Raw genomic sequence first — 25,031 nt, forward strand, 5'->3', positions numbered from 1 at the left:
GACAATTTCTTTTAAATAAAAATTAAAATAAATTGGAAATAGAGCAACTGATTCACAACGAATTTGAGAGACACCAACCATAGTGCACGATAAGAGTAATTCCTTGCTTCTTAAGTGACAACTCCTCAAATTTGAACTCTTGTTTTTCAAGTGCTATGTAAAACATTTTATAAGTGCCAGCGATCCATGATGTAAAATCACGCTCTCTACATTTTTCCTATTAAATTGAGTGGAAAAAAAAAAGGAGTTGCAGCTGGCTCCTGTTGTGTAGTTTCTATATTTATTTTTAGAAAACCCAATAGCCTACAATAGGAAGAAAACCCTAATTTTACAAAACCCAATAGCCTACAATAGGAAGAAAACCCTAATTTTAGAAAACCCAATAGCCTACAATAAGAAGAAAACACAAAAACAAGAACCATTACAACAAAAAAGCTTAAGAAACACCAAATCATCATAACTCAATCCAAATTTACAGCCGAAAAAAGAAAACAAGAAAAATTCAACTGAAACAATGAAAATGCACTGACAAATGTATGGTTTGAAGCTCACCGAGAACCCTTGATCCCTCTTCTGAGCCCATTGTAGCTGGACTGAAAATTGAGCTGGGTTTCTCAATTCCTACAGCGATAAAGCTAGAGAGAGAGGGTGGAGGGACCGGCTTAGAAAGAGTCGTGGAGAAAGAGAGAGAGAGAGAGCAGCGATGAGAGAGAGCAGCGAATGAGAGAATTTTATTTTTAGGGCCAAAGAAGATCGTATTTACCCAACGAATTAGGGCAATATATTAAATTATGGAGAAAGGGCATTTTAGGCAACACCGAAAAAAGTGAGAAGGACATTTTTGGCAAAACATTTCTTGAACAGTAATAATCCATGTGCCACGTCAGCAATTCATTTTAGGGAAATATGAAACTTTGACTTCGCCTCTGAGTAAATACGGAGTCCTAACCCCATTTATACGTAATTATCCCTAAAAATTAACGTCCATACTTGTGGAAAATTTTGGACCCAGGTCTATAATATAACCTTTACTGGTCTTCCTCTTGCTTGTAAACAATTGTGTTCACTCCAGCTTTTGATGATAACCTTTGAAAATAGCAATTGACTAACAAAAACCCTAGAAAAAATTGGTGAAAAAGCAATTCACTCTCATACTTCAGTCCAAAAGTCATGGTCATCCTAGTCATGCATGGGAATCTTCCCAATAATTTAAATTTGTTCTGCATTGGACTCACTATTCCAAGTCTTTTCCTTTATTTAAATTTAGGGACAAAGATGTCACAAGCATCAAAATTTAAAATTAATGAATCTGTATGGACTTGATCATTGCATAGAAATTACTCTGTAATAAGTTCAGATTTAAAATTATGGATGGAACATAAGGCATCACACCCACCAAAAACAGTGACAATGTTATTGTGCTAATATTTTATCATGTAGAGCATCAACTCTAGAATATGGCATGGTTTTTTCAAGTATTTATTTTTTCTGGGAAAAAAGAAAGAAAAAAAAAAAATCGTTTAGTAGCTGATGATATTTTTTGAATTACTAATTTGAATCAAGTTGAAATTAGTGTGTGGCAACTTTGTTTATTAAGTGGTGGGTGTAAATTAAATTAGACTTTAGTGAAAAAGAAATTGATCAAGTCTGTCTCACACTAGTATAAGTGATGGGCCATCCTTGTCATTGCGGAGCTTTCCAGTAGGCAGTAATGAAAATTACTTTTGTGAAGCTTCCCAGCAGGCACTAATGAAAATTTAATCCTCATTGACTGACTAAATCAAAGTCTTTCTCTTTTCTTTTTTTTTATTCTTGGTGGGCCCAATCAATTTATTCTTTACCTAAATTACAAGAAAAATGAAACTCAATTCTCTTTTTATTGTCCACTTGTCTATTTCTTGTTGCTGAGTTCTGAAGCAGACCTAACCAAACAGAGAAGATGAATCAATTTTCCTTGTGTGTGGCAATCTCATACTCCCTTTTATTTTGGTTTATAACTAAGTAATGAAAATTTACTAAACAAGACTAATTATCATTTTTTTTTTTTTTTGGTTGCAGCTTCAGCAGTGGAATAGAATTTGCAAATGTGGTGGTGAGCTCAGATCTGTTCCAACAATCATGGATAAAAAATTTGGAGCTTGATAGGAACAACAATCAAAGTGATCCAAACTTACCTCCCTCTGTTAAATACAGTGTTTATACACATCCATTCCTTGGTACTATTGTGGTTTTTGGCTCTTCACCTACCTGTACTGTACAACATCTTGAAAGAGAAGGCAGAGAACTAATTTCATCAGAAACTCTTAGAAGAGAGGCTTTTCCTTGCTTTGATTTTCTCAGAACCAAAAGCAACCAAGCCTTCTCCATTCACAAAGCTGCAATTTTCCTTTTTCGATCTCGCTACGATGATCTCTTTCACCTGAAAAACCAGCTGGTAACACTTCTCAACTTCTCTCTGTTATGTTAGTTATAGCAGTTGTGATAATTGGACAATTTGAGAAAGAATAGATCATGAAATGTTGTTACTGTGGTCAAACTGAACGGAAACCCCAATTTCTGGTTATCCAAACAAGTCATACTTGGCAGTTGACCTTACAGTAGGACACCAGTACAGTAACTAACTTCCAAGGTTTTAAATGAATGCATAATCAGTTACCCAAAGAATGCTTTCATCAAATTCTATAAAACTATGCAGTTAATAGATGTTTGCAGCTCATTTCAGTTCTTGCATAAACAATAGTGTGTGTGAGAGAGAGAGAGATTCTGATCACAGGTATGACTCAAAAATGAATGCATAATCAATTACCCTTTGGAAGATTTCATCAAATTCTTCAAAACAATGGTTTGTGTGTGTGTTTCACAAGTATGATGATTATTTTAGCATCAAGATTAAGACTACATATCATTTCTCTGGGTTCATGGAATATTAGTTTCATAATGAGCAAATCCAAACCCCAACGGATATTGGGATTCACTGTAGCCTCATAGTCAACATTGGTGACTCTCGTACCACAAAACAAATGATGACAATTAGACACTTTTGCATTGAAATAGTTGCAGCCCAATGGGTGTCACCAAAACAGGAACTCAATTTGCATTTAGGAAACATTTGTTTCATGTTCACCGTTCAAATCAGATTGATAGAACCTGGAAAATTAGGAATGCCAGATACTAATTTTGAGGTATGTTTGCATCTTTTATGCAGCTTGACGGTACCACTCCGATAATTATCACAGGACACTCTATAGGGGGATCCATTGCCTCCCTCTTCACCTTATGGCTGCTTGAAAGCATTTCTCCAAAGGGGAAGGCCATCAAGCGCCCCCTTTGCATCACTTTTGGATCACCCCTTGTTGGGGACTATGGCTTCCAACAAGCTATACTCGAACGCCCAACTTGGACTTCTTGTTTTCTGCATGTAGCCTCCAACTGTGATCCGATCCCCAAACTTTTTGTCTCAACTTCCCAAAATGGAGGTTACCAGCCATTTGGTACATTTCTCTTGTGTTCTGAATCCGGCTGTGCCTGTTTTGAGGAACCTGAATCAGTTTCGGAATTGCTAGTGGCAATGAGGTCGGATGGTGTTGGAAATCAAGATCCTAACAACTATACTAGGATTTTGGAATGCCTCAAATCGAAGGCAATCTGTAAGGGGAGTTCAGGTCTGACTGGCATGTCAAGTACTCTTCGCGGAGGAATTATCACACAACTAGAAGCAATTGGTATTAAGACCTCACAGGTAATTCTATCCTATTTCTATTTGATTCATTCTCTTTGGATATCATCAAAATAATGGCATTCTCTCATGTTGAAGCAGAATTTGTTATGTTTAAACTTTTTGTGTCCTTTCTGATATCTCTAACACCTCATTTTTCCAAATAGCAGCCGCAATGGGCAGCTAGTGACATCAACGCTCCCAAAACAAAAATTGAAGAAAGAACAAAGAATCTTATAATTCAGAAGAGATCTGCTTTTGATCCCAACAAAAAACTAAATGACAGGAAAATAGACATGGCGTACCTTGAATGGTACAAGAAGGTCAGCACGGGTAATAGAGGCTACTACGATAGTTACAAGAACGTGTTGGACCAAAGCCGGGGAACTATTGTGATGCACCACAGAAGACTCACCCTTTACTGGAAGACTATGGTTGAAGAGGCAGATAAGTTGCCCCAGAAGGAGGGAGCATCCTTTCGTACTCGGTGGCTCTATGCAGGAACAGCCTATAGAAGGATGGTTGAACCTCTTGACATAGCTGATTACTATAGGAAAGGTAAAAGGGACTACAAAACTCAAGGAAGATCTGAACATTATGTCTTCTTGGAGAAGTGGCTTAATGATGCCCCTCGAAACACTGCAAGCGTGAGAACTGCAGCTTCCAGTCTTACTGATGATTCTTGCTTTTGGGCTCGTGTTGAGGAGGGTATGATTTCATGCAAATTGTTGCAGGCTAGAGAAACCAGTGAGGCAGATAAGGAATCCTCGAAGGTGAAGTTGATTGAGTTTGATCGCTACGCAATGAATTTGATAAACAATTTTGAGGTATCCACTGAGGTTTTCTTGGAGCAGAGCAGCTTCATGAGATGGTGGAGGGAATATGAGGTGATAATGGGAACTTCATATAATTCAGAACTCATTGATTTCATAAGGAGTGGCAGATATAAACAATATGTTTAGTGTTGGGGTTCTTCTGATGCATAAGCCTAAATAGTTAAGCTTGTGTGAATCCAGTTTTTGTACTACATGTTTATGGACTTGGCTTTGGCAATTGCTCTGTACTTGAATGTTTTTCCACTTGAATAAAAAAAAAAAAAACTAGATTTCTTTCTTTTCTTGTCTACTTAATTCTCTATTCACCTTTCTTTATCAATTTGAATTTATATTACATCCTATGTTGGTAAAGGAAACACTTGGACACATACTTTTGTTTAATCAATGACATCTTCATTTGTTCACTGACATCAGAAGAATTGCCTTTTTCCAGCATTTCTCTCAATGTTTATCAATTATAATTCATATATAAATGCCTACTTTTATGTTTCTTGATCAGGTCTAAAAATATGAGCAGAAAACACATACACACACAAAAGAAGTCTACAGCTCAAAAGATCATTTGATCTTTGGTTTTCATTGACTTGTCCATGCTTCCAAACTTTTCTAAAATTGTATTGTTGACTAATAAAGACAGATCATGAATAGGTGTTTATGAATGAACTCATTAAGATGAGCAAGCATGACTTGCTTATCAAGATTTTTTTTTGCGACTGTTTTTCAAATATGCTTGAAACAGAACTTGAAACTGGTTTAACTATTCAATTGACCTGAGCTTTCACTAGAAATGTTAGACTGAATTCACACTTCATTTCTAAACTCAACTCGAGCTTTAGTTTAGATATAATGGACTTGACTGGAATAGTCATTTTATCTTTTGCCATAAGCTACTTAGTAATTTAGATGTTTTTTAATTTTTTTTTTAATATAAAAAATCGCCCAATTTAAAACGGGTTTTGAGAACCGTTTACTTAAATGAGGTGGGGATGGGGGTTAAAAAAAAAAAAACCAGCCGGTTGCGGGGCGAGGGCGGGGGACTAAGATCCCCGCCCCATACCCGCCCCATAACTACCCCGTTTAATATTTTAAATTACTAATTTATCCTATCATGTTAATATATTTACCAAATTAACCTTCACACACTCTCTCTCTCTATATATATTGGAAACCCTACACTTAACACTTCCATATATATATATGTGTGTGTATATGTGCTATGATTATATTTAAATAAAAATATAATCGGTTATGGAGCGGGTGATGGGGTGGGGGCGGGGCAAGTGGGGTGGGGGCTGTTATGGGGATTAGAGGCAAAAAATTAACTGGTTATGGGGCGATTTTGGGGGCACCAAAATTAAACGGGGGCGGGGATGGGGAATGGGAAACCCGCCCCAAACCGCCCATTGCCATCCCTACATGTTGGTCCCACCACTTTTAATTAACTTTTTATTTTATTTTCCTTCTAATTTTTCCACCACAAAATTATATACATGCATACAACCATATAAAACCCACATAAACACATTAAATAAAATATATGAGATGTAAATGGACCCAACTAAAATTCTTATACTCAAAAAGCGAAAAAATATAAAAATGACAACCCTTACATTTCAAAGAGTTCTGAACTCAATGAAATGCCCCAAATAACTCTCTGACACTCTCAGCACATCCCAGGGTGTCCGGCACGCAACATGTGAAAAGACAAAAATGCCCTTGCGAAAATATTAAATTCCAAAAAAATGAAGAATGGCAAAAATCGAAAATATTACAATTAATGTATATAATAATAATTATTATTATTTTTAAATTACATTTGTTGTTGTTTAAAATTTTCCCCGCATAAAATTAGAGTCCATTAATTTACCCCCAAAAAAAAAAAAAATTAGAGTCCATACTATAAAAACTTTTGGAGCCGGTCTAGAAATTCCTTTACTGGTGGTCTTCGTCTTCCCCTTGCTTGCAATAATTGTTTTCACTTTGATGGTACCCGTTGAAAATAACAATTAGAAAAGTCCATGAAAGAGTGTGTGTGTGTGTGTGTGAAAGCATCATTTGCTACGCATCAATGTCAAATAGTACTGTGAATAACAAAACCCATATAAAAAATTGGTGAAAAATCAAACCACTGTCATACTGAATTCCAAAGTCTATGGCTCATCCTCGTCATGGGAAGTTGCCTATAATTTAAATTTATTCTAAATTGACTCACTATTACAAGTCTCTGTCTTTGCCTATTTTTGGAGAAAAAAAAAATGATTTACTTATTACAATTACAACTCAACAAAACAACAAATTGAATCAACTAATATTCAATTGTGAAGTTGGTAACGGAATATTTTCCCACTTTTTATAAAAAAAATGATTAGATTTCTTTATTTTCTTGTCTCCTTAGTTCTCTATTCTCCTTTTTTTTTTCTTTTTTTTTTTTTTCAATTTAAAATTATATTACATGCTATGCTGGTAAAAGAAACACTTGTCCTCATAATTTTGAACTATCAATGACATTTTTTTTTTTTTTTTTTTTTTTTAGTAAAAAAAAATTGGTACTCATATATACGAGTCTCCACCGAGAGGTGAACTCCTGACCTCCTTTTAAAATGTAAGAGACTGATACCGCTAAATCACTAACCTGTTGTGCATTTTTGTTAATGTTAATTCGTATACAAACGATTATTTATTATGTGAACTCTAGAAACATCATATCTAAAAATAGGAGCAGCAAATTAACTGTAACACAGTGTTAAAACTTGGACCTGACACATGTTAGAGTATTAATGAAGTCATTTGTAGGCGATTTGTACCAAATTAGAGTCCCTACTTAATGGAAAAGTTTTGGACCCAGGTCTAGAATATAATCTTTACCGGTCTTCCTCCTCTTGCTTACAATAATTGTGTTTAGTCTAATGATGGTACCCTTTGAAAATAGCAATTATAAAAGTACATGAAATCAGAGTTTGTCACACGTTAATTACAACTTGACCAAGTCATGAGCCATCCCTAACATTCTGAAGCTTCCAAGTAGACGGTAATGAAAATTACTTATGAAACTTCTTAGTAGGTAATAATGAAAATTAATTCCACATTGACTTACTTGTACCAAGTCTTTCTCTTTGTTTAAGCTTTTAGTGGGCGAATCATTTTATTATATATCTAAATTTCAACTTACAAGCAAATGAAACTCCTCCTCTTTAATGTCCACTAGTCTAGTTCTTGTTGTTGAGTTTTCAAGCAGACCTAACCAAGCAGAGAAGATGGCTCAATCTTCCTTGTGTGTAACAATCTCGTACTTAAACTAATGTCACTGTGAAGTCTGAGGATTATCATATCTAACTTCCATATTTTTCACATTTTTGTTGCAGGTTCAGCAGTGGAATAGATATTGCAAATGTGGTGGTGATGAGCTCAGATCTCCTCCAACAATCATGGACAAAAAATTTAGACCCTAATAGTGATACAAATTTGTCTCCCTCTCTTAAGTACAGAGTTTATCCACATGGACCACATCAACCCCTTGGTACTATTGTGGCTTTTGGCTCTTCACCTACTTGTACTGTACATCATCTTGAAGGAGAAGGCAGAGAACTAATTTCATCAGAAACTCTTAGAGGAGAGGCTTTTCCTTACTTTGATTTTCTCTTCACCAAAAGGACCCAAGCCTTCTCCATTCACAAAGCTGCAATTTTCCTTTTTCGATCTCGCTACGATGATCTTCTTCTCCTGAAAAACCAGCTGGTAACACTTCTCAACTTCTATCCGTTATGTTAGTTATGGCAGTTGTGTCAATTTGCAGCCCAATGGGTGTCACCAAAACAGGAAATCAATTTTCATCTAGGACACAATTTGTTTGGGATAAGTGCAAAAAACCCCCTTGATACCTAGGGATAGTGTAAAACTAGTCCCTATTTTTTTATAATGTGCATGTTAGTTTCTAAAATTCAAAAACTAAATATGAAAATTTTATTTTATCCTTTTGATTCCAATTTTGCCCCTCACCCATTAGTATACACCGAACGGCCCAGCTCGCCCGAGATGTGACCGGATTGTCATCGGAAATTTCACCGGAATCGAATTTTCGTTGGAGAAAACGGGTGGGGCGTGTGACAGCGCGTAGCGTGAGATCTACACGCTGCATTTCTGGTGGCGCGTGCAGACGCGTGTAGTGGCTTTTATTTGTAGCGTTGTGTTCATCTTGGTCTTGTTGACCTTATTACGTGATTAATGCGTGATTTTGATAACAAAGTTCCATCAAAGCTCAAAACCACAAGAGATCCATCAATAACAAGCCCTAAAAGCAACCATACGAATCGAATCAAAGCTCAGTTGTCGACTATAACGGTGATAAGGTCCTCTCTTTCTTCAAGCTTGAGCTTGGGAATGACGAGCTTGAGAACACCGTTCCTCATCTGAGCCTCGATCTGGTCCATCTTATAGTACTCACCTTCTGGAATTGGGATTGACCCAAAGTAATTCCTCGAACCAAAGCTCCATCAAAACCGTCTTCCACTTCTTCAGCTTTGACGTGGAGAAAGTGGGTTTCAGCCCAAACCCTCAAATCGTCCTTAGAAATACCAGGTAAATCCACCGTCGCCATAAACGAGTCCTCTCTGTCTTTGTCAATTGGTTAAGGAGATGCCTTCGGGCATTGAGCATCTAACCAAACTTCAATCGCTTTATTTGGTTGATATGCCTATTGAATTGTTTAGGAAGCTAGATCAAAGCAGAGGAGGTGCAGATTACTGGAAAGTATCTCATATCCCAGAGGTTCTATTTGCAGCCTTTGTAGACGGTGATTGGGAGGTGTACAAAATCTGAGAAACACGGTGCAAGAGAGATGAAGGCGATCATAGATGACCTCAGCTGCCCACATTGCCTTTTCCTTTTTCCATTTCAGCCTCTTTTTTTTTTTTTTTTTCATAGCCAGAGGAAGAAGGTTGGTTATAAGAACCACTGAATTGTTCACCATCCATTGGCCCACTTCGGAACTTCTTGGATAGAACCATAAGTTGGTTTTTTTTTTTTTTTTGAAGGTGAATAAAATGGTCATTTTACCCGGGTTGTATTTATAATTATTAATTTATTCAATTGAAGTGAGGGTATTATCGACATTTTATACCACATAGGGACCTATTTGCACCAAATTGATAGTATAAGAATTTTTTTTGACATGCATTATGCCAATGGTCGAGAGGTTTTTTTTGCACTTAACCCCAATTTGTTTCAGGTTAACCATTCAAATTAGATTGATAGAACTTGGAAAAATCGAAATGCCAGATACTAATTTTGAGGTATGTTTGCATGATTGCATCTTTTACGCAGCTTGACGTTATGACCAATACGTCCACTCGTATAATTATCACAGGACACTCGATAGGGGGATCCATTGCCTCCCTCTTCACCTTATTTCTGCTTGAAAGCATTCCCCCGAAAGCCAAACGCCCCCTTTGCATCACTTTTGGCTCACCCCTTATTGGTGACTCTGGCTTCCAACAAGCTGTACTCGCACGCCCAACTTGGACTTCATGTTTTCTGCATGTAGCCTCTAACTGGGATCCGATCCCCAAACTTTTCGTCTCAACTTCCCAAAATGGAAGTTACCAACCATTTGGTACATTTCTCTTGTGTTCTGAATTCGGCTGTGCCTGTTTTGAGGAACCTGAATCAGTTTCGGAATTGCTAGTGGCAATGAGGTCGGATGGTGTAGGAAATCAAGACCCTAACAACTATACATGGAGTTTGGAATGCCTCAAATCGAAGACAATCTGTAAGGGGAGTTCAGGGCTGACTGGCCTGCCAAGTACTCTTCGCGGAGGAATTATCACACAACTAGAAGCAATTGGAATTAAGAACTCACAGTCACAGGTAACAACTCAATCCTATTCTAGTTGATTCATTCTAAGATGTCATCAAAATAATGGCACTATCTCACTACAAATTTACCAAAGCTGAAGCATGTTGAAGCGGAATTTGTAATGTGGAGAATTTTGTGTCTTTTTTTATATCTCTACCATGTTTCTCACCTCATTTTTCCAAATCATAGCTGCAGCAATGGGGAAACGACGACATCAATGCTCTCATAACAAACATTGAGCAGAGAACCGAGAATCTTATAATTCAGAAGAGATCTGCTTTTGATCCCAACAAACAACTAAATGACAGGAAAGTAGATATGACCCAACTTGAATGGTACAAGAAGGTCAGAGCCGGTGACAGAGGCTACTACGATAGTTACAAGAACGTGTTGGACCAAATTCGGGAACATATTGTCAAGAACCACAAAAAACTCACCCTTTACTGGAAGAAAGTGGTTGAAGAGGCAGATAAGTTGCCCAAGAAGGAGGGAGGATCCTTTCGCACGCGCTGGCTCTACGCAGGAACAAACTATAGAAGGATGGTTGAACCACTTGACATAGCTGATTACTATAGGAAAGGTAAAAGGGACTACATAACTCAAGGAAGATCTGCACATTATGTCTTCTTGGAGAAGTGGTTGAATGATGATACTAATCCAGAAGTTCAACGAAACAATGCAAGTGTGAGAACTGCAGCTTGCAATCTTACTGAGGATTCTTGCTTTTGGGCACATGTTGAGGAGGCTATTCTTTCATGCAAGTCATTCCAGGCTAGAGAAACCAGTCCGGCAGATAAAGAATCCTCAAGGGTGAAGTTGAAGGAGTTCGATCGCTACGCAATGAATTTGATAAAAAATTTTGGGGTATCCACTGAGATTTTCTTGGCACAGAGCAGCTTCATGCAATGGTGGGAGGAGTATGATAAGATAATGGGAACTGAATATAATTCAGAACTCATTGATTTCATAAGAAGTGGCAGACATCAACAATATGCTTAGTGTTGGAGGCTCTTCTCTTCTGATGCATAAACCTAACTAATTAAGCTTGTGTTAATCTTGTATTCTTCTTCTATATATATGTGTGTGTTTATGAACTTAGCTGTGCCAATTGTCTTGTACTATGAATATTTTCCCAATTAAATAAAAAAAAGGATTAGATTTCTTTCTTTTCTTGGCTCCTTGGTTATTTATTTATTTATTTATTTATTTATTATTTTTATTTTTTAATTTACATTTATATTACATGCTATGAAAGTAAAAGAAACACTTGGACACATAATCTTGAACCCTCAATGACATCGTATGTGAAGTTAACATTGTGTCAATGATAGAAAGATTGGGTCTAAAAATATGAGCAACAAATTAACTGTAATGCATTGTTAAAACTTGGCCCAGAGTCACGTTAGTTAGAGTATTAATGAAACCATTTCTAGGCAATTTGTACCAAATGTTGAAATTATGGCCAAAACACTAATAAAATAAGTTAAGCACTACGCCAAGAAAGAAGATGATGAAGAGAAAATGACATTTATATTTTTGTCTGCTTAAATAAGTCCAGTATTAAATTATATGAATGTTCCTTTGTATTTCATATAATATTATAAATTATTTAAAATTAAGTCAATCAACCAAAATGTGTAAAATGATTTGTTAAAAATTAATGGGTATGTTATTTTTGTTAGATAATAATATATATTTTTTTATAAATATTTTATGACAATTAAATATTAAAAAATAAAAAAATATTTTATATCTGAACAGTCGAATCTTTACCGATCTAGAATATAACCTTTACTGGACTTTCCTCTTTCTTGTAATAATTGTGTCAGTGTAATGATTCCCTTTGAAATAGCAATTAGGTAAGTACGTGAAATCGAACTTTGTCACACACTAATTACAACTGGTGTCATGATTAACAAAACTCATAGAAAAAATTGATAAAAACAAAAAGCAAATCACTGTCATACTTTATTCCAAGTCATGTCGTTGTATTCTTCCCTGTAATTTAAATTTATTCCACATTGACCATTGCAAGTCTTTTTCTTTATTTAAATTTAGGGGCAAAAATACCACCAGCATCAAAAGTTGAAGTTACAGATAGGATAAAACACAAAAACAGTAACCCATAACATATTTCATCTGTTCCCAAATAAAAAAATATATATATATATATATAAATTGTCATACTTTATTTTTTTTTATTTTTTTAAAAATAATTGTCCACTTTTTTTTTTTTTCAAACAATATATTTTAGAATGTTTTATATATATCTTTTGAATTAAAAATTTTAAATTTAAATATTCAAAACTTAAAAAGACAAATTAATAACATTTTAGAGAGACAATGCATGCCTTTACGTGTCTTTTTAAAAATTACAGTATTACTTTTCAAAAATGACACTTAAATTAGGTCGAAAGAAACAGTTAAAAACAATTTAAATTTGTTGCAAACTCACAAAATGCAATCAATTAATAATATAAATGAAAACACACACCACAGTGGGTTTTGACTATATAGCCCATGTACACAATAAAGATAGATGAAAATATTTGAAGGAAAAAAAGAGATTTACGGTCTCTTCAACCTTAATCCCAAATATATTCTTTTTGTGTTTTATACTCTTACCCATTTTAGATTTTTAGTATTTTAAGAATACAAACCTTTCTTACCGGATATAATAGAGACTTAAAATCGAATAGAAACCGTAAGACAAAAAATGCTTAAAAAAAATTTTGGGTCAAAATCCGGTGAAACAAGAGATTTGAAGCCACAATAATGACCAAAAATAAAACATAAATAAATTGCATATTTTCTGGGGTCACCTAACTACGATTTTGACTGTTGTGGTTGAAGCATGGAGGTAATAATAATATTTTACAATGCTTAAGAAGTCGTGTGGAATTAAACCGACTAGTGAAAACAAAGTAATCTGTACGGACAGACAGCGTTTGGTCATTGCATTGAAATTAATAATGTTCCAACAATATTTTTAAATCTTGTTAAAAATATTCAAATCACTATTCTACACTGGTACCAAGCCATGGGCCATCACTAGCACTGTGAAGGTTCCGAGTAGACAGTAATGAAAATTACTTGTGAAGCCCCCCAGTAATGAAAATCTATTCTTCTTTCTTCTTCTTTTTTCTTTCTTTTTTTTTTTTTTTCCAAATTTATTATTCATTGACTGACTAAAACAAAGTCTTTCTCTTTGTTTAATTCTTGGTGGGCAAATCATTTTATTATAAACCAAAATTACAAGGAAATGAAACTCATTCTCTTTATTGTCCATCTCTTGTTGCCGAGTTCTCAAGCAGACCTAACCAAACAGAGAAGATGAATCAATTTTCCTTGTCTGTAACAATCTCATGCTTTCTTTTATTTTGTTTTATATATAACAAAGCTATGTAAATTTATCAAACAAGACAGATAATAATCATGTCTAACTTCCATTTTTTTCTTTTCACTTTTTGGTTGCAGGTTCAGCAGTGGAATAGAGTCAGCAAATTTGGTAGTGAGCTCAGATCTCCTCCAACAATCATGGAATGAAAATGAAAAATTGAAACTTAACGGGGACAACAATCAAAGTGATCCAAATTTGCTTCCCTCTCTTAAGTACAGAGATTATACACATCAACTCTTTGGTACTATTGTAGCTTTTGGAACTTCACCCACTTGTACCGTACAACATTTTGAAGGAGTAGGCAGAGAACTAATTTCATCAGAAACTCTTAGAAGAGATTCTTTTCCTTGCTTTGATTTCTCAGGACCAAAAGCAACCAAGCCTTCTCCATTCACAAAGACGCAATTTTCCTTTTTCGATCTCGGTACAAGGAGCTCTCTGAACTGAAAAAAAAGCTGGTAACACTTCTCAACTTCTATTTGTTGTGTTAGTTATGGCAGTTTGTGATAATTGACCAATTTGAGAAAGATTAGACCATATCAAAATGTGTGTGTGTTGTGTTTGTCATTCTGATCCTGTGGTATGACTCAAATGAATGCATAATCAATTACCCTTTTGGTTGCCTTTAGCAAATTCTACAGAACAATTCAGTAGAACAGATGTCTGCAGCTCATTGCAGTTATTGCATAAACAATGGGGGTGTGTGTATCTGTGTGTTGGGGGAGGCTGGCCTTCTGATCACAAGCATGATTATATTAGTATCAAGATTGACATTACATATCATTTCTAGTTCATGGAATATTAGTTTCATAATGAGCAAATCCAAACCCCAACTGATATTGGGATTCATTGTAGCCTCATAGTCAACATTGGCGGCACTTGTACCACAAAACAAATGATGACAATTAGACACCTTTGCATTGAAATATTTGCAGCCCAATGGGTGTCACCAAAACAGGAAATCAATTTTCATTTAGGACACAAATGTTTCATGTTAACCATTCAAATTAGATTGATAGAAGAACCTGGAAAATTCGAAATGCCAGATACTAATTTTGAGGTATGTTTGCATCTTCTATGCAGCTTGACATTATGACCAATACGTCCACTGGTATAATTATCACAGGACACTTGATAGGGGGATCCATTGCCTCCCTCTTCACCTTATTTCTGCTTGAAAGCATTTCCCCGAATGCCAAACGCCCCCTTTGCATCACTTCCGGGTCACCCCTTATTGGTGACTATGGCTTCCAACAAGCTGTACTCCAACGCCCAACTTGGACTTCTTGTTTTCTGCATGTAGCCTCTAACTGTGTTCCGATCCCCAGACTTTTCGTCTCAACTTTCCAAAATGAAAGTTACCAGCCATTTGGTACATTTCTCTTGTGTTCTGAATCCGTTTCGGAATGGCTAGTGGCAATGAGATCGGCTAGTGTTGGAAATCAAGATCCTAACCACTATACAAGGATTTTGGAACACCTCAAGTGGAAGGCAATCCGTAAGGGGAGTTCAGTGCTGACTGGCCTGCTTAATACTCTTCGAGGAGGAATTGTCACACAACTAGATGCAATTGGAATTAACAACTCACAGGTAACAACTCAATCCTATTTCAAGTTGATTCATCCTTTTAAGATATGGTGTTTAACCCGTCACAAGGTAGAAATTAGGAATGCACACAATTCAGATTGAAGCGGTATGGGAATATTTTAGAACCAAATTGTTTCTAACGGTTCCATTTTTTAACCGAACGGGACCATAAAGTCAATGAAACCGAACCGATCCAAACCTTGATAAAACAGTTTGATTTGTTTCAGTTTCACGGTTCTAGACTTTTTTATAATTCAATCTAATATATATATATATATATATATATATATATATATATAATTAAAAAATGGTTCAGTTCGATCAGGTTTGGTCTTGTAAAATCTTAAACCTTAATTAAACCGTTTACAAACGGTTTCATGTTTTTGAAACCCGAACCAAACAAAATTGTTAAAAAACCAATCCAAACCTACCAGCCCAGTTCGGTTCAACCGATTTTTGTGCACTCACAGTACAAATCGTATAAGAAGAAAATCATAGAAAGCATTATTTAGACTCATCAATATAATGGCATTCTTTCACTACAAACTTATCAAAGCTGAAGCACGTAGAAGCAAAATTTGTAATGTTAAAAAAATTGTGTCCTTTTGATGATGTTTTTACTTGTTTCTCGCCCCATTTTCCAAATCACAGCTGCAGCAATGCGGAAACACTGACATCAACGCTCTGATAACAAAAGTTGAAGATAGAACAAAGGCTCTTATAGATCAGAAGAGGGCTGATCCCAAGAAAAAACTAAATTAAAGCAAAATAGACATGGCCAGAATTGAATGGTACAAGAAGGAATATACATGTAATAGAGGCTACTACGATAGTTACAAGAACGTGTTGGACCGAAGTCGAGTAAATGTTGTCCAGTACCATAAAAGACTCACCAATTACTGGAAGAAAAAGGTTGAAGAGGCAGATAAGATGCCCCAGAAGGAGGGAGCAGCCTTTCGTACGCGCTGGCTCTATGCAGGAACAAACTATAGGAGGATGGTTGAACCGCTTGACATAGCCGAATACTATGGGAAAGGTAAAAGGGACTACATAACTCAAGGAAGATCTGCACATTATGTATTGTTAGAGCAGTGGCTGAATGATGATACTAAACCAGAAGTGCAACGAAACAATGCAAGTGTGAGAACTGCAGCTTCAAGTCTTACTGAGGATTCTTGCTTTTGGGCACATTTTGAGGAGGCTATTCTTTCATGCAAGTTATTCCAGGTTAGAGAAACCAGTCCGGCAGTTAAAGAATCCTCAAGGGTGAAGTTGATTGAGTTTGATCTCTACGCGATGAATTTGATAAAAAAAATTTGGGGTATCCACTGAGATTTTCTTGGACGAGAGCAGCTTCATGAAATGGTGGAGGGAATATGTGATGATAATGGGACCTTCACATAAATCAGACCTTATTGATTTCGTAAGTAGTAGCAAACGTCAACAATATGCTTAGTCTTGCAGGCTCCTCTTCTGATGCATAAACCTAACTAGTTAAACTTGTGTGAATCTTGTATTCTTCTTTTATATATATATGTGTGTGTGTGTGCGTGTGTTTATGAACTTGGCTGTGCCAATTGTCTTGTACTATGAATATTTTCCCAATTAAATAAAAAAGGATTAGATTTCTTTCTTTTCTTGGCTCCTTAGTTCTCTGTTCTCCTTTTTTTCTTTTTTCCTTTTTCTTTTTTCTTTTTTCTTTTTTTTTTTTTATCAATTTACATTTATATTACATGCTATGATGGTAAAGTGACACATAATCTTGAACCCTCAATGACATTGTACGTGAAGTCAACATTGTGTCAATGATGAAAGATCGGGTCTAAAAATATGAGCAACAAATTAACTGTAATGCAGTGTTAAAACTTGGCACCAGGGACACGTTAGTTAGAGTATTAAATTATTAATGAAATCTTTAGGCAATTTGTTCCAAATGTTGAAATTATGGCCAAAACACTAATAAAATAAGTTAGGCAATACACCAAGAAAGACGATGATGAAGCGAAAATGACATCTACTTTTTTGTCTGCTTAAACAACCTAGTATCAAATGATTTGGATGTCCCTTGTATTTTGTGCAAAATTGCAAATTATTGTTGTTTAAAATTTTCCTTCCATAAAATTAGAGTCTATTCTTAGCTCACCGCAAAATATTTGTTTTAGAATTCTTTTTTTTTTTTTTTCTATTTTTTTTTACGTAAAATTTATATATATATTTTTTTAATTTTTGATATTTGACGAAAATTTAGGTAGAGTCTATTCATATGCCTACAACTCGAGCGGATTGGGCGGGCTTGGCATTCATCTCGGACTAGGCCCATATAAAAAATTTTCAACCCAAGCCCAGCCTTAAACCCGAGAATGTTGCACCCTTGACTTGAATCTAAAATCTTAAGTATAAATTCCAATCACACTATCAACTTGACTACTACACTACACTCTTGTGACTTAATTATAATTATAAATATATATAATATTTTCAGGCTCGGGTTAAACTTCGAGCTTTATCTATATTAACCCAAGCCCAGTCCGAATTGAATTCGGGCTCAAAATATATAGCTCAGGTCCAAATCAAAATTAAAAAAATATTGTCCAAGCTCACAAAATTTCGAGTTGGGCCAGCCCGAGTTTCAGCCCTATTTATTGGGTAGAACATGTAAAAATGGCTTGTAAAAAATTGATGAGTATGTTATTTTTAATAAGTTATAATTTTTTTTTTCTTCGTAAATATATTATGACAATTAAATATTAAAATATATATATATATATGTTTTTCATCTGAACAATCGAGCCTTAAAGAAAAATATTTTACATCTGAACAATTGGAGCCTCGAGGAAAAAAATTTGGAACAATTGGAGCCTTGAGGGAAAAAAATTGGACCCAGGTCTAGAATATAACTTTTACTGGTCTTCCTCTTGCTTGCAATAATTGTGTTCAGTGTAATGATGGTACCCTTTGAAAATAGCAATTAGATAAGTGCATGAAATCGTAGTTTTGTCACACACTAATTGCAACTGGTACTGTGATTAACAAAACTCATAGAAAAAATTGATAAAAACAAAAAGCAAATCACTGTCATACTTTATTCCAAGTCATGTCGTTGTATTCTTCCCTATAATTTAAATTTAAACCAGAAGTTCAACGAAACAATGCAACTGTAAGAAAAGCAGCTTGCAGTCTTACTGAGGATTCTTGCCTTTGGGCACATGTTGAGGAGGCTATTCTTTCATGCAAGTCATTCCAGGCTAGAGAAACCAGTCCGGCACATAAAGGATCCTCAACGGAGAAGTTAAAGGAGTTCGATTGCTACGCGATGAATTTGATAAACAATTTTGGGGTATCCACTGAGATTTTCTTGGAGCGGAGCAGCTTCATGCAATGGTGGGAGGAGTATGATAAGATAATGGGATCTGAATATAATTCAGAACTCATTCATTTCATGAGGAATCGCAAACATAAACAATATGTTTAGTGTTGGGAGCTCTTCTGATGCATAAACCTAACTAGTTATGCTTGTGTAAATCTTCTATTCTACTATTATATGTTTATGGACTTGGCTGTGCCAATTGCCCTGTACTTGAATATTTTCCCAATTAAATAAAAAACAAGTAGATTTCTTTCTTTTCTTAATTGTCTCCTTAGTTCTCTATTCTCCTTTGGTTTTATTTTTTATTTTTTACTTATTTATTTCTGAGTAATGATAGAGAGGTCCGACGATTAATTTTATGTGAGTAAAGGCTAAATTCTAATCATATCGTATCCTAATCATTTGATTTTTCTTTAATGGTTGGATGTATTTATCTTCAGCTGTTCTTTAGAGAGCAGAATAGCAGTCCAGAAAATTTATACATAATATTACATTAATTACATACAGATGCAGACTCCCTATAGAGAGTAGAACTTAATTTTTAAAGACAGTATACTTAAAAAATGTTTATTCACGAAAGAACTAACAATAGGAGTACCCAGGTTTCAAACAAAGTTCTTAAAGTTCCATTAAATTCAATTAATTTTGTTGTACCCACAGTCAAATAACTAGTATACTTGAGCATTTAGAAAGTAAAAGCTTCTATTTCTAATGTATCACAATGTGACAAGTAAAGCTCTGTCAATTTTACACACACACACAAAAAAAAAAAAAAAAATCACAATTCTGACAGTCAAAGAACGAGTGTATCTGAGAATTCAAAAATAACAGCTTCTATCTCAAATGTATCACTTTTCAAAAACAAAAAATGTCAACTAAACAATAATAACAATAACACATCATCACAGACTCAAGATATGACATCAGAAGGAGAAACAAATAATTGCACCAAAAAAAAATAAAAAACTCAGTATCTCTAACGGTTGATCGAAGACCCAAGATAAGGGTTAGTTAGAGTTTGACAGAAAATGATTGTTTGGAAAATCCATACAACCCAATAGTTAGGGTTTGAGAGAAATTGATCGCTCTGAAAAAATATATAACCCAAAGCCCTAATTTCTAAGTTCCATTGGATGCTGTAAATATTCCACGACACAAAATTCCATACCTTTATTTTTATTGTGGTGGTGACGATAATGTTTTGATCGGTGACAAATAGATATGGTCCAGATGCACTGCCGGTGACGTTGGTCCTCTCTCTCTCTCTCTCCATTGACTATTGGCTTTCAAGTTTAAAAATATGGGCTCACAATGGGGAAAAAGGGGAAATTTTGGGGGGTTGGGGTCATTAGGCTGACGTCATTTCATAGAATTTAATTCATAATGTAAAGAGTCATATGATGCGAGGATAACGAATGAGATAGGGACCAAATATATTTAGTCACTAATGCTACCAAAACGACGTCACAGGCACCATTGCAAGAACCGCGGGAGCGTGATTTTTTTTCCCGCCAAACAATTGGTGTTGGTCACTAAGGCTCCGTTCGTTAGGAAGGAAGTAAATTAGATGGAAGAGAGAGAAGAAGAGAAAAATGAGACATCCCTAGGAAAGAGATTATGGACTTCTCTCGTTTTGTTCGGTTGGATGAAAGATAAGAGAAGAACCTACCAAATTATTTTGTTCGTTGTGAGAGAAGGGAAGAGAGAATTTAAAATTATTTTTATTATTATACCCTTCATTATTTTTTTTCCCGAGAAATAGCCATCATCCTTACTACTCATTTAAACAGTACCATTAATTTCACTCTAATTTATTGTTTGCTTTAATTTTATATATATATATATAATCATATTTCATCATGAATAATAATAATATAAAAAATGTACCCCACTATTTACATACTTCGTTGATAAATATTGATAGGGAAAAATATAAACCTATTCTACCCTCGATAAGATTGATTAGATTTCATTATCAATGATAATGAAATCTGACGTGGTTCAACAGGTAAGAATAATCCTATTATAACTAGAGGAGGTCAAAATGATTAAATCATATCCCCGACAAATTTGGCAACAAATCTCCTATGATTTCGCACAAGCGGAAGATAAGATCAACTATCGACATCGGCGGAACGATTTTGATTCCAATCGACAGCCATAAATAAGGCACCAAGCCATTAAAGAAGGTACGACGTAAAAACTATTATTAATCCCTGCCTTCTTTTTAGACCTCCGTGACTAATTTGATCGTTGGAGAGCTCTTGGCAGGCACCACACCGGTGCCGTCAAGGTTCATCGATCTTTTCCTCTCTTCCTTGCAGGAAAACGGTATCGTATCAGACTGCGCGAATTTCAGCCTCAACAGTTGGCGCTGTCTGTGGGAACGACGATTCCCTTGAATCAATTAATTACTCGTTGGGTATATATGTTTACAGTCCGGTATGGTTACCGAAGGAACACCATCGCAGGGATCTGGTTAAAGGGTAGAGTCGGGTGAAAACCTGGACACGGCTTGAAGCGTTGGAACTGCAGGTTCAAACTCTGAGTCAGGGTATGAACCAGTTGATCCAGCAAAATGCAACGCTCTTGCAACACCTTGTTCCACCGGTTCAACAAAACTTTCCAGGACAAGATCTCTCAAGTCCAAACGGAGGTAATGGGAATCTTGAAGAGAAGGATAATCATCCCCCCCAAAATGAGACTGAAGTGGAATAAAGCCAGGTGGGAACCCGACATAGAGAGATGGTTCACCCATCTCTCCCACGGAGTTCCCGACCTCCTGAAAGCATAGCCTTCTGTCTTAAGGAAAACACAAAGAAAGTTACCCATCTCGACTTGCAGATCAAGGATCTCAAGGGGAAAATGGAAGATGTAATGCAGGCTATGAAAGGGAAAGGTCCTGCCGCCGTAGATGACCTGGTACAAAGGACCAACCTGCCTTTCAGCCCCGCTGTTATGAAATGTCCACTACCTAGCAAGTTCAGGATGCCCTCATTCGAATGCTTCGATGGGACCAAAGATCCCCTCGATCACCTGGAAACTTTTCAAGCTCTTATGCATTTACACGCTGTGCCAGATGAAATCATGTGCCGAACTTTTCCCACTACACTTAAGGGATCAGCGAGAGTTTGGTTCAATAAGTTGAAGCCAGGAACCATCAACACCTTCGAAGAATTGAGTAAGCAGTTTGTGAGCCACTTCATTGCAGGTCAAAGGCATAGGAGGCCGGCTACCTACCTGTTTACCATGGAGCAACAAAAGGAAGAGTCGATTCGGGAATACATCACCCGATTCAACGCAGAGATGTTGCAGGTAGAAGAGGTGGACGACAATGTAGCTTTGACCGCTTTCATAGGAGGACTCCAAACCTCCAGATTCTTGTTCTCCTTATCAAAAGAACCCCCCACCAACATAATAGAGTTGCTGGTCAGAGCACAAAAACACATCAACGCCGAAGAGACCATGAGTGCACGGAAGGAAGGAGAGGACAAGAAGAGGCCTGCCCCTCTCGCCAGAGATGAAAATAATACCAAATATAAGAAATCATTCTTCAGCCAGAGCGACAGCACATATCATAAGAATGACTCAGATGAGTATATCGACTAGAAATTGTCTCACGGCTGAAATTAGCCTTATCAAGTCATTCACAATTAAGACTGGGGGCATCTTAGTTAATCATTTTAAATGGAGGGTAGCTCCATCACGTGTTATTTTGTTTTTAATAAGCCTTGAGGTAATGATGGTCTTTAATAAAATTCCTTTTAGTTTATACGTGCAGTATCCCCGTACTATAAGGGATAGTAAATGAATGTCCTGTACTACAAGGACCCGGGTTGGATGAATTCCGTAATTAATATCTCCTTAAAATAAGGGATGGTAAATAAAAATCCTTTAGTAAAGAAGTGAGCTGAGTAAAACTCGTAAAGTTCAATTCCCTTACTAAAGGGACGACCTGAGTAAAACTCGTAAAGTTCAATTCCCTTATTAAGGAGTGAAACTCATACAATTTATTCCCTTATCGAAGGAAGAGTACTGTTCCCTCGGGTGCAAAAATAAATAAATAAATAAAAATTCCTGAGTTACTATTCACGTGAATAGTACCTGCGGGTACTGTTCATAGGGGTATTAAAAATAAAAAAATAAAAAAAAGGAAAAAAAAAATACTATCCATGAATAGTACCTGCGGGTATTGTTCCCTCGGGTCCCAAAAAAAAAAAAAAAAAAAAAAAAATTTCCTGAGTTATTATTCACATGAATAGTTCCGCAAGAATAGTACCCACGGGTACTGTTCACAAGGGTATTAAAAAAAAAAAAAAAAAAATTCCCTGAGTTACTATTCACATGAATAATACCCACGGGTACTGTTCACAGGGGTTGAAAAAAAAAATTTATTTATTACATTCCCAAAGCTAGACGTGCAAGTTTGGGAATGGGAGGCAACTGAGAGGGAAAAATATAAACCTACCCTACCCTCGATAAGATTGATTAGATTTCATTATCAAGGATAATGAAATCTGACGTGGTTAAGCAGGTAAGAATAATCCTATTATAATTGGAGGAGGTCAAAAGGATTAAATCATATCCCCGACAAATCTGGCAACAAATCTCCTATGATTTCGCACAAGCGGAAGATAAGATCAACCATCAACATCGGCGGAACGATTATGATTCCAATCGACAGCCATAAATAGGGCACCAAGCCATTAAAAACGGTACGACGTAAAAACTATTATTAATCCCTGTCTTCTTTTTAGAACTCTGTGACAAATTTGATCGTCGGAGAGCTCTTGGCAGGCACCACACCGGTGCCGTCAAGGTTCATCGATCTTTTCCTCTCTTCCTTGTAGGAAAATAGTATCGTATCGGACTGCGCGAATTTCAGCCTCAACAAATATTATCCCAGTAGAGTCATGTCAAACAAAAATTCTTATTTTCAGCCATTTGCGTTGTATTTAACTTGCATTACAACATGAGATCTGAACACTCAAAATTATTTGCACCACTAGTTGTAGTCTTACGTCTTACAATATATGGCAATACTAGTGAAGTAACTATTGTTTTTCGAACTAGGTGTGAACATGGAGTTTTTTTTTTTTTTTTCGTTATAAATATGTTCTGAAAAATGATTTATGGCATTGTATGGTTCTTTATGTAGATTCTGTATTTTTTCTTCTGAATCCTCTTTTTTACTAATAAGGAAATTATATAACAAACAATCCATATATATATATCATGAATAATACCTTGATATATATATATATATAACTCATGAATAATAATACTTTGATAGTTTTTTTACGTGAGATGAGATGTGTAGGGTTTAATTTTTAATATTTGGAAAGGATAATATTGTAATTTAATAGTTTTATAATAGCTCCACTTATTTTCTCTCCTGTCTTCCGCCCAAATTTGAGCGAATGAAAACTTGTAAATGAGGAGGTATAAGACATCCCTCTTATTATTCTTTCCCTCCGTGTCTCCTTCCTACCGAATGAAGGAATTTTGTTCCTTCCCTCCTATTTTCTTTCCACCCTTCTTTCTTCCTTCCTACCGAACAGAGCATAAAGCATACCCTTTTTGTGACAGAAATTTTGTTCGGCACTAAAGAGCTACCTTTAGCAACGAAATTGATTTTGTCAGTAAAATTTTCTATCACAAAGGTCACTTTTGTTATAGTGTTCTTCTCTCTTATTCTTATCAACTTAAATTTAGGGTTAATTTCACTTACACTCCTTTAAGTTTGGCCAAATATCACTCTCAAATATCTTTCGAAAATAACTATCACTCAGGTCCATTTCTATTTTTCCGTTAAAGTATTCGTTAAAAATATGTAAAAATACAATTTTGCCCCTAATTTTTTAATCTTATTCATTCCAAAATATCAAGCTACTTAAATGACCAATGGATTATGAGTGTGGGATGGTAGGTCGTGTTCTCCTACGGCCACGATTTGTTAGGTCACTATTTTGCGTCAATTCCGAGTGCTGTTTTCTTGTAACAACCCGAACTTGTACGTCTGAACCATTAACCGGGTTCTTACCCGAACCTGAGGTCAACTAAGGATGACACCGTCATTTCTTACATCAATACATGACACATGAGTCAATCCTAGGTCCAAAATACTCTAAGGGCACTATTTTACAAAGGTGGTCAAATGTGTAAGTCAAAGGGAAAGAATCAGCTGGCTAAAAACCCTTGGTCGGCCGGCTGACGAGGCTGGATCGATCGACTGACAGACATGGTCGGCTGACTGAAATGATTGTGAAATTAGC

General features: G+C 35.9%; 2 protein-coding genes, 1 long non-coding RNA gene and 1 pseudogene across 5 annotated transcripts; all 4 read left to right on the forward strand.

The window, feature by feature from the left end:
* The first annotated feature begins 1,871 nt into the window (after window positions 1-1,871).
* LOC132315819 (senescence-associated carboxylesterase 101-like) lies at window positions 1,872-4,828 on the forward strand. 2 transcript variants are annotated; one of them, XM_059814231.1, is made up of 4 exons: window positions 1,872-1,956; window positions 2,059-2,434; window positions 3,206-3,739; window positions 3,883-4,828. In XM_059814231.1, exons 1-4 carry the CDS (start codon window positions 1,940-1,942, stop codon window positions 4,675-4,677), a joined length of 1,722 nt encoding a protein of 573 aa, XP_059670214.1. In that variant the 5' UTR covers window positions 1,872-1,939; the 3' UTR covers window positions 4,678-4,828. The 2 variants fall into 2 exon arrangements, with proteins under 2 accessions (XP_059670214.1, XP_059670215.1); XM_059814232.1 differs by having other exon boundaries at window positions 3,886-4,828.
* A 2,899-nt stretch (window positions 4,829-7,727) lies between these two features.
* On the forward strand, window positions 7,728-11,568 carry LOC132315820 (senescence-associated carboxylesterase 101-like). Of its 2 annotated transcripts, none has more exons than XM_059814233.1 (4): window positions 7,728-7,822; window positions 7,914-8,286; window positions 9,871-10,413; window positions 10,592-11,568. In XM_059814233.1, the coding sequence occupies exons 1-4, from the start codon at window positions 7,746-7,748 to the stop codon at window positions 11,399-11,401; spliced, it is 1,803 nt and encodes a 600-aa protein (XP_059670216.1). In that variant the 5' UTR covers window positions 7,728-7,745; the 3' UTR covers window positions 11,402-11,568. The 2 variants fall into 2 exon arrangements, with proteins under 2 accessions (XP_059670216.1, XP_059670217.1); XM_059814234.1 differs by having other exon boundaries at window positions 10,598-11,568.
* On the forward strand, window positions 8,293-9,576 carry LOC132315822 (uncharacterized). Its single transcript, XR_009483856.1, has 2 exons — window positions 8,293-9,126; window positions 9,258-9,576. It is a non-coding gene; the product is annotated as an uncharacterized LOC132315822 (long non-coding RNA).
* Window positions 11,569-13,438: 1,870 nt separating the features above from the next.
* LOC132267616 (senescence-associated carboxylesterase 101-like) lies at window positions 13,439-19,185 on the forward strand (annotated as a pseudogene).
* Window positions 19,186-25,031: the final 5,846 nt, after the last annotated feature.

This window comes from Cornus florida, unplaced genomic scaffold, assembly GCF_030987335.1.
Source record: "Cornus florida cultivar Cherokee Brave unplaced genomic scaffold, ASM3098733v1 CherokeeBrave_3.0.0_Hap2_Chr07, whole genome shotgun sequence".
NCBI classification, from domain to species: Eukaryota; Viridiplantae; Streptophyta; class Magnoliopsida; order Cornales; family Cornaceae; genus Cornus; species Cornus florida.

Excerpts from the sequence above, each read along its gene's own strand:
- LOC132315819 (XM_059814231.1), top strand. Across the intron at positions 2,435-3,205 it reads TTCACCTGAAAAACCAGCTG|CTTGACGGTACCACTCCGAT; the intron begins GTAACACTTCTC and ends TCTTTTATGCAG. Across the intron at positions 3,740-3,882 it reads TTGGTATTAAGACCTCACAG|CAGCCGCAATGGGCAGCTAG; the intron begins GTAATTCTATCC and ends TTTTCCAAATAG.
- LOC132315820 (XM_059814233.1), top strand. The coding sequence starts at position 7,746 with ATGTCCACTAGTCTAGTTCTTGTTGTTGAGTTTTCAAGCAGACCTAAC. Across the intron at positions 7,823-7,913 it reads AAGATGGCTCAATCTTCCTT|GTTCAGCAGTGGAATAGATA; the intron begins GTGTGTAACAAT and ends TTTTTGTTGCAG. Across the intron at positions 10,414-10,591 it reads TTAAGAACTCACAGTCACAG|CTGCAGCAATGGGGAAACGA; the intron begins GTAACAACTCAA and ends TCCAAATCATAG.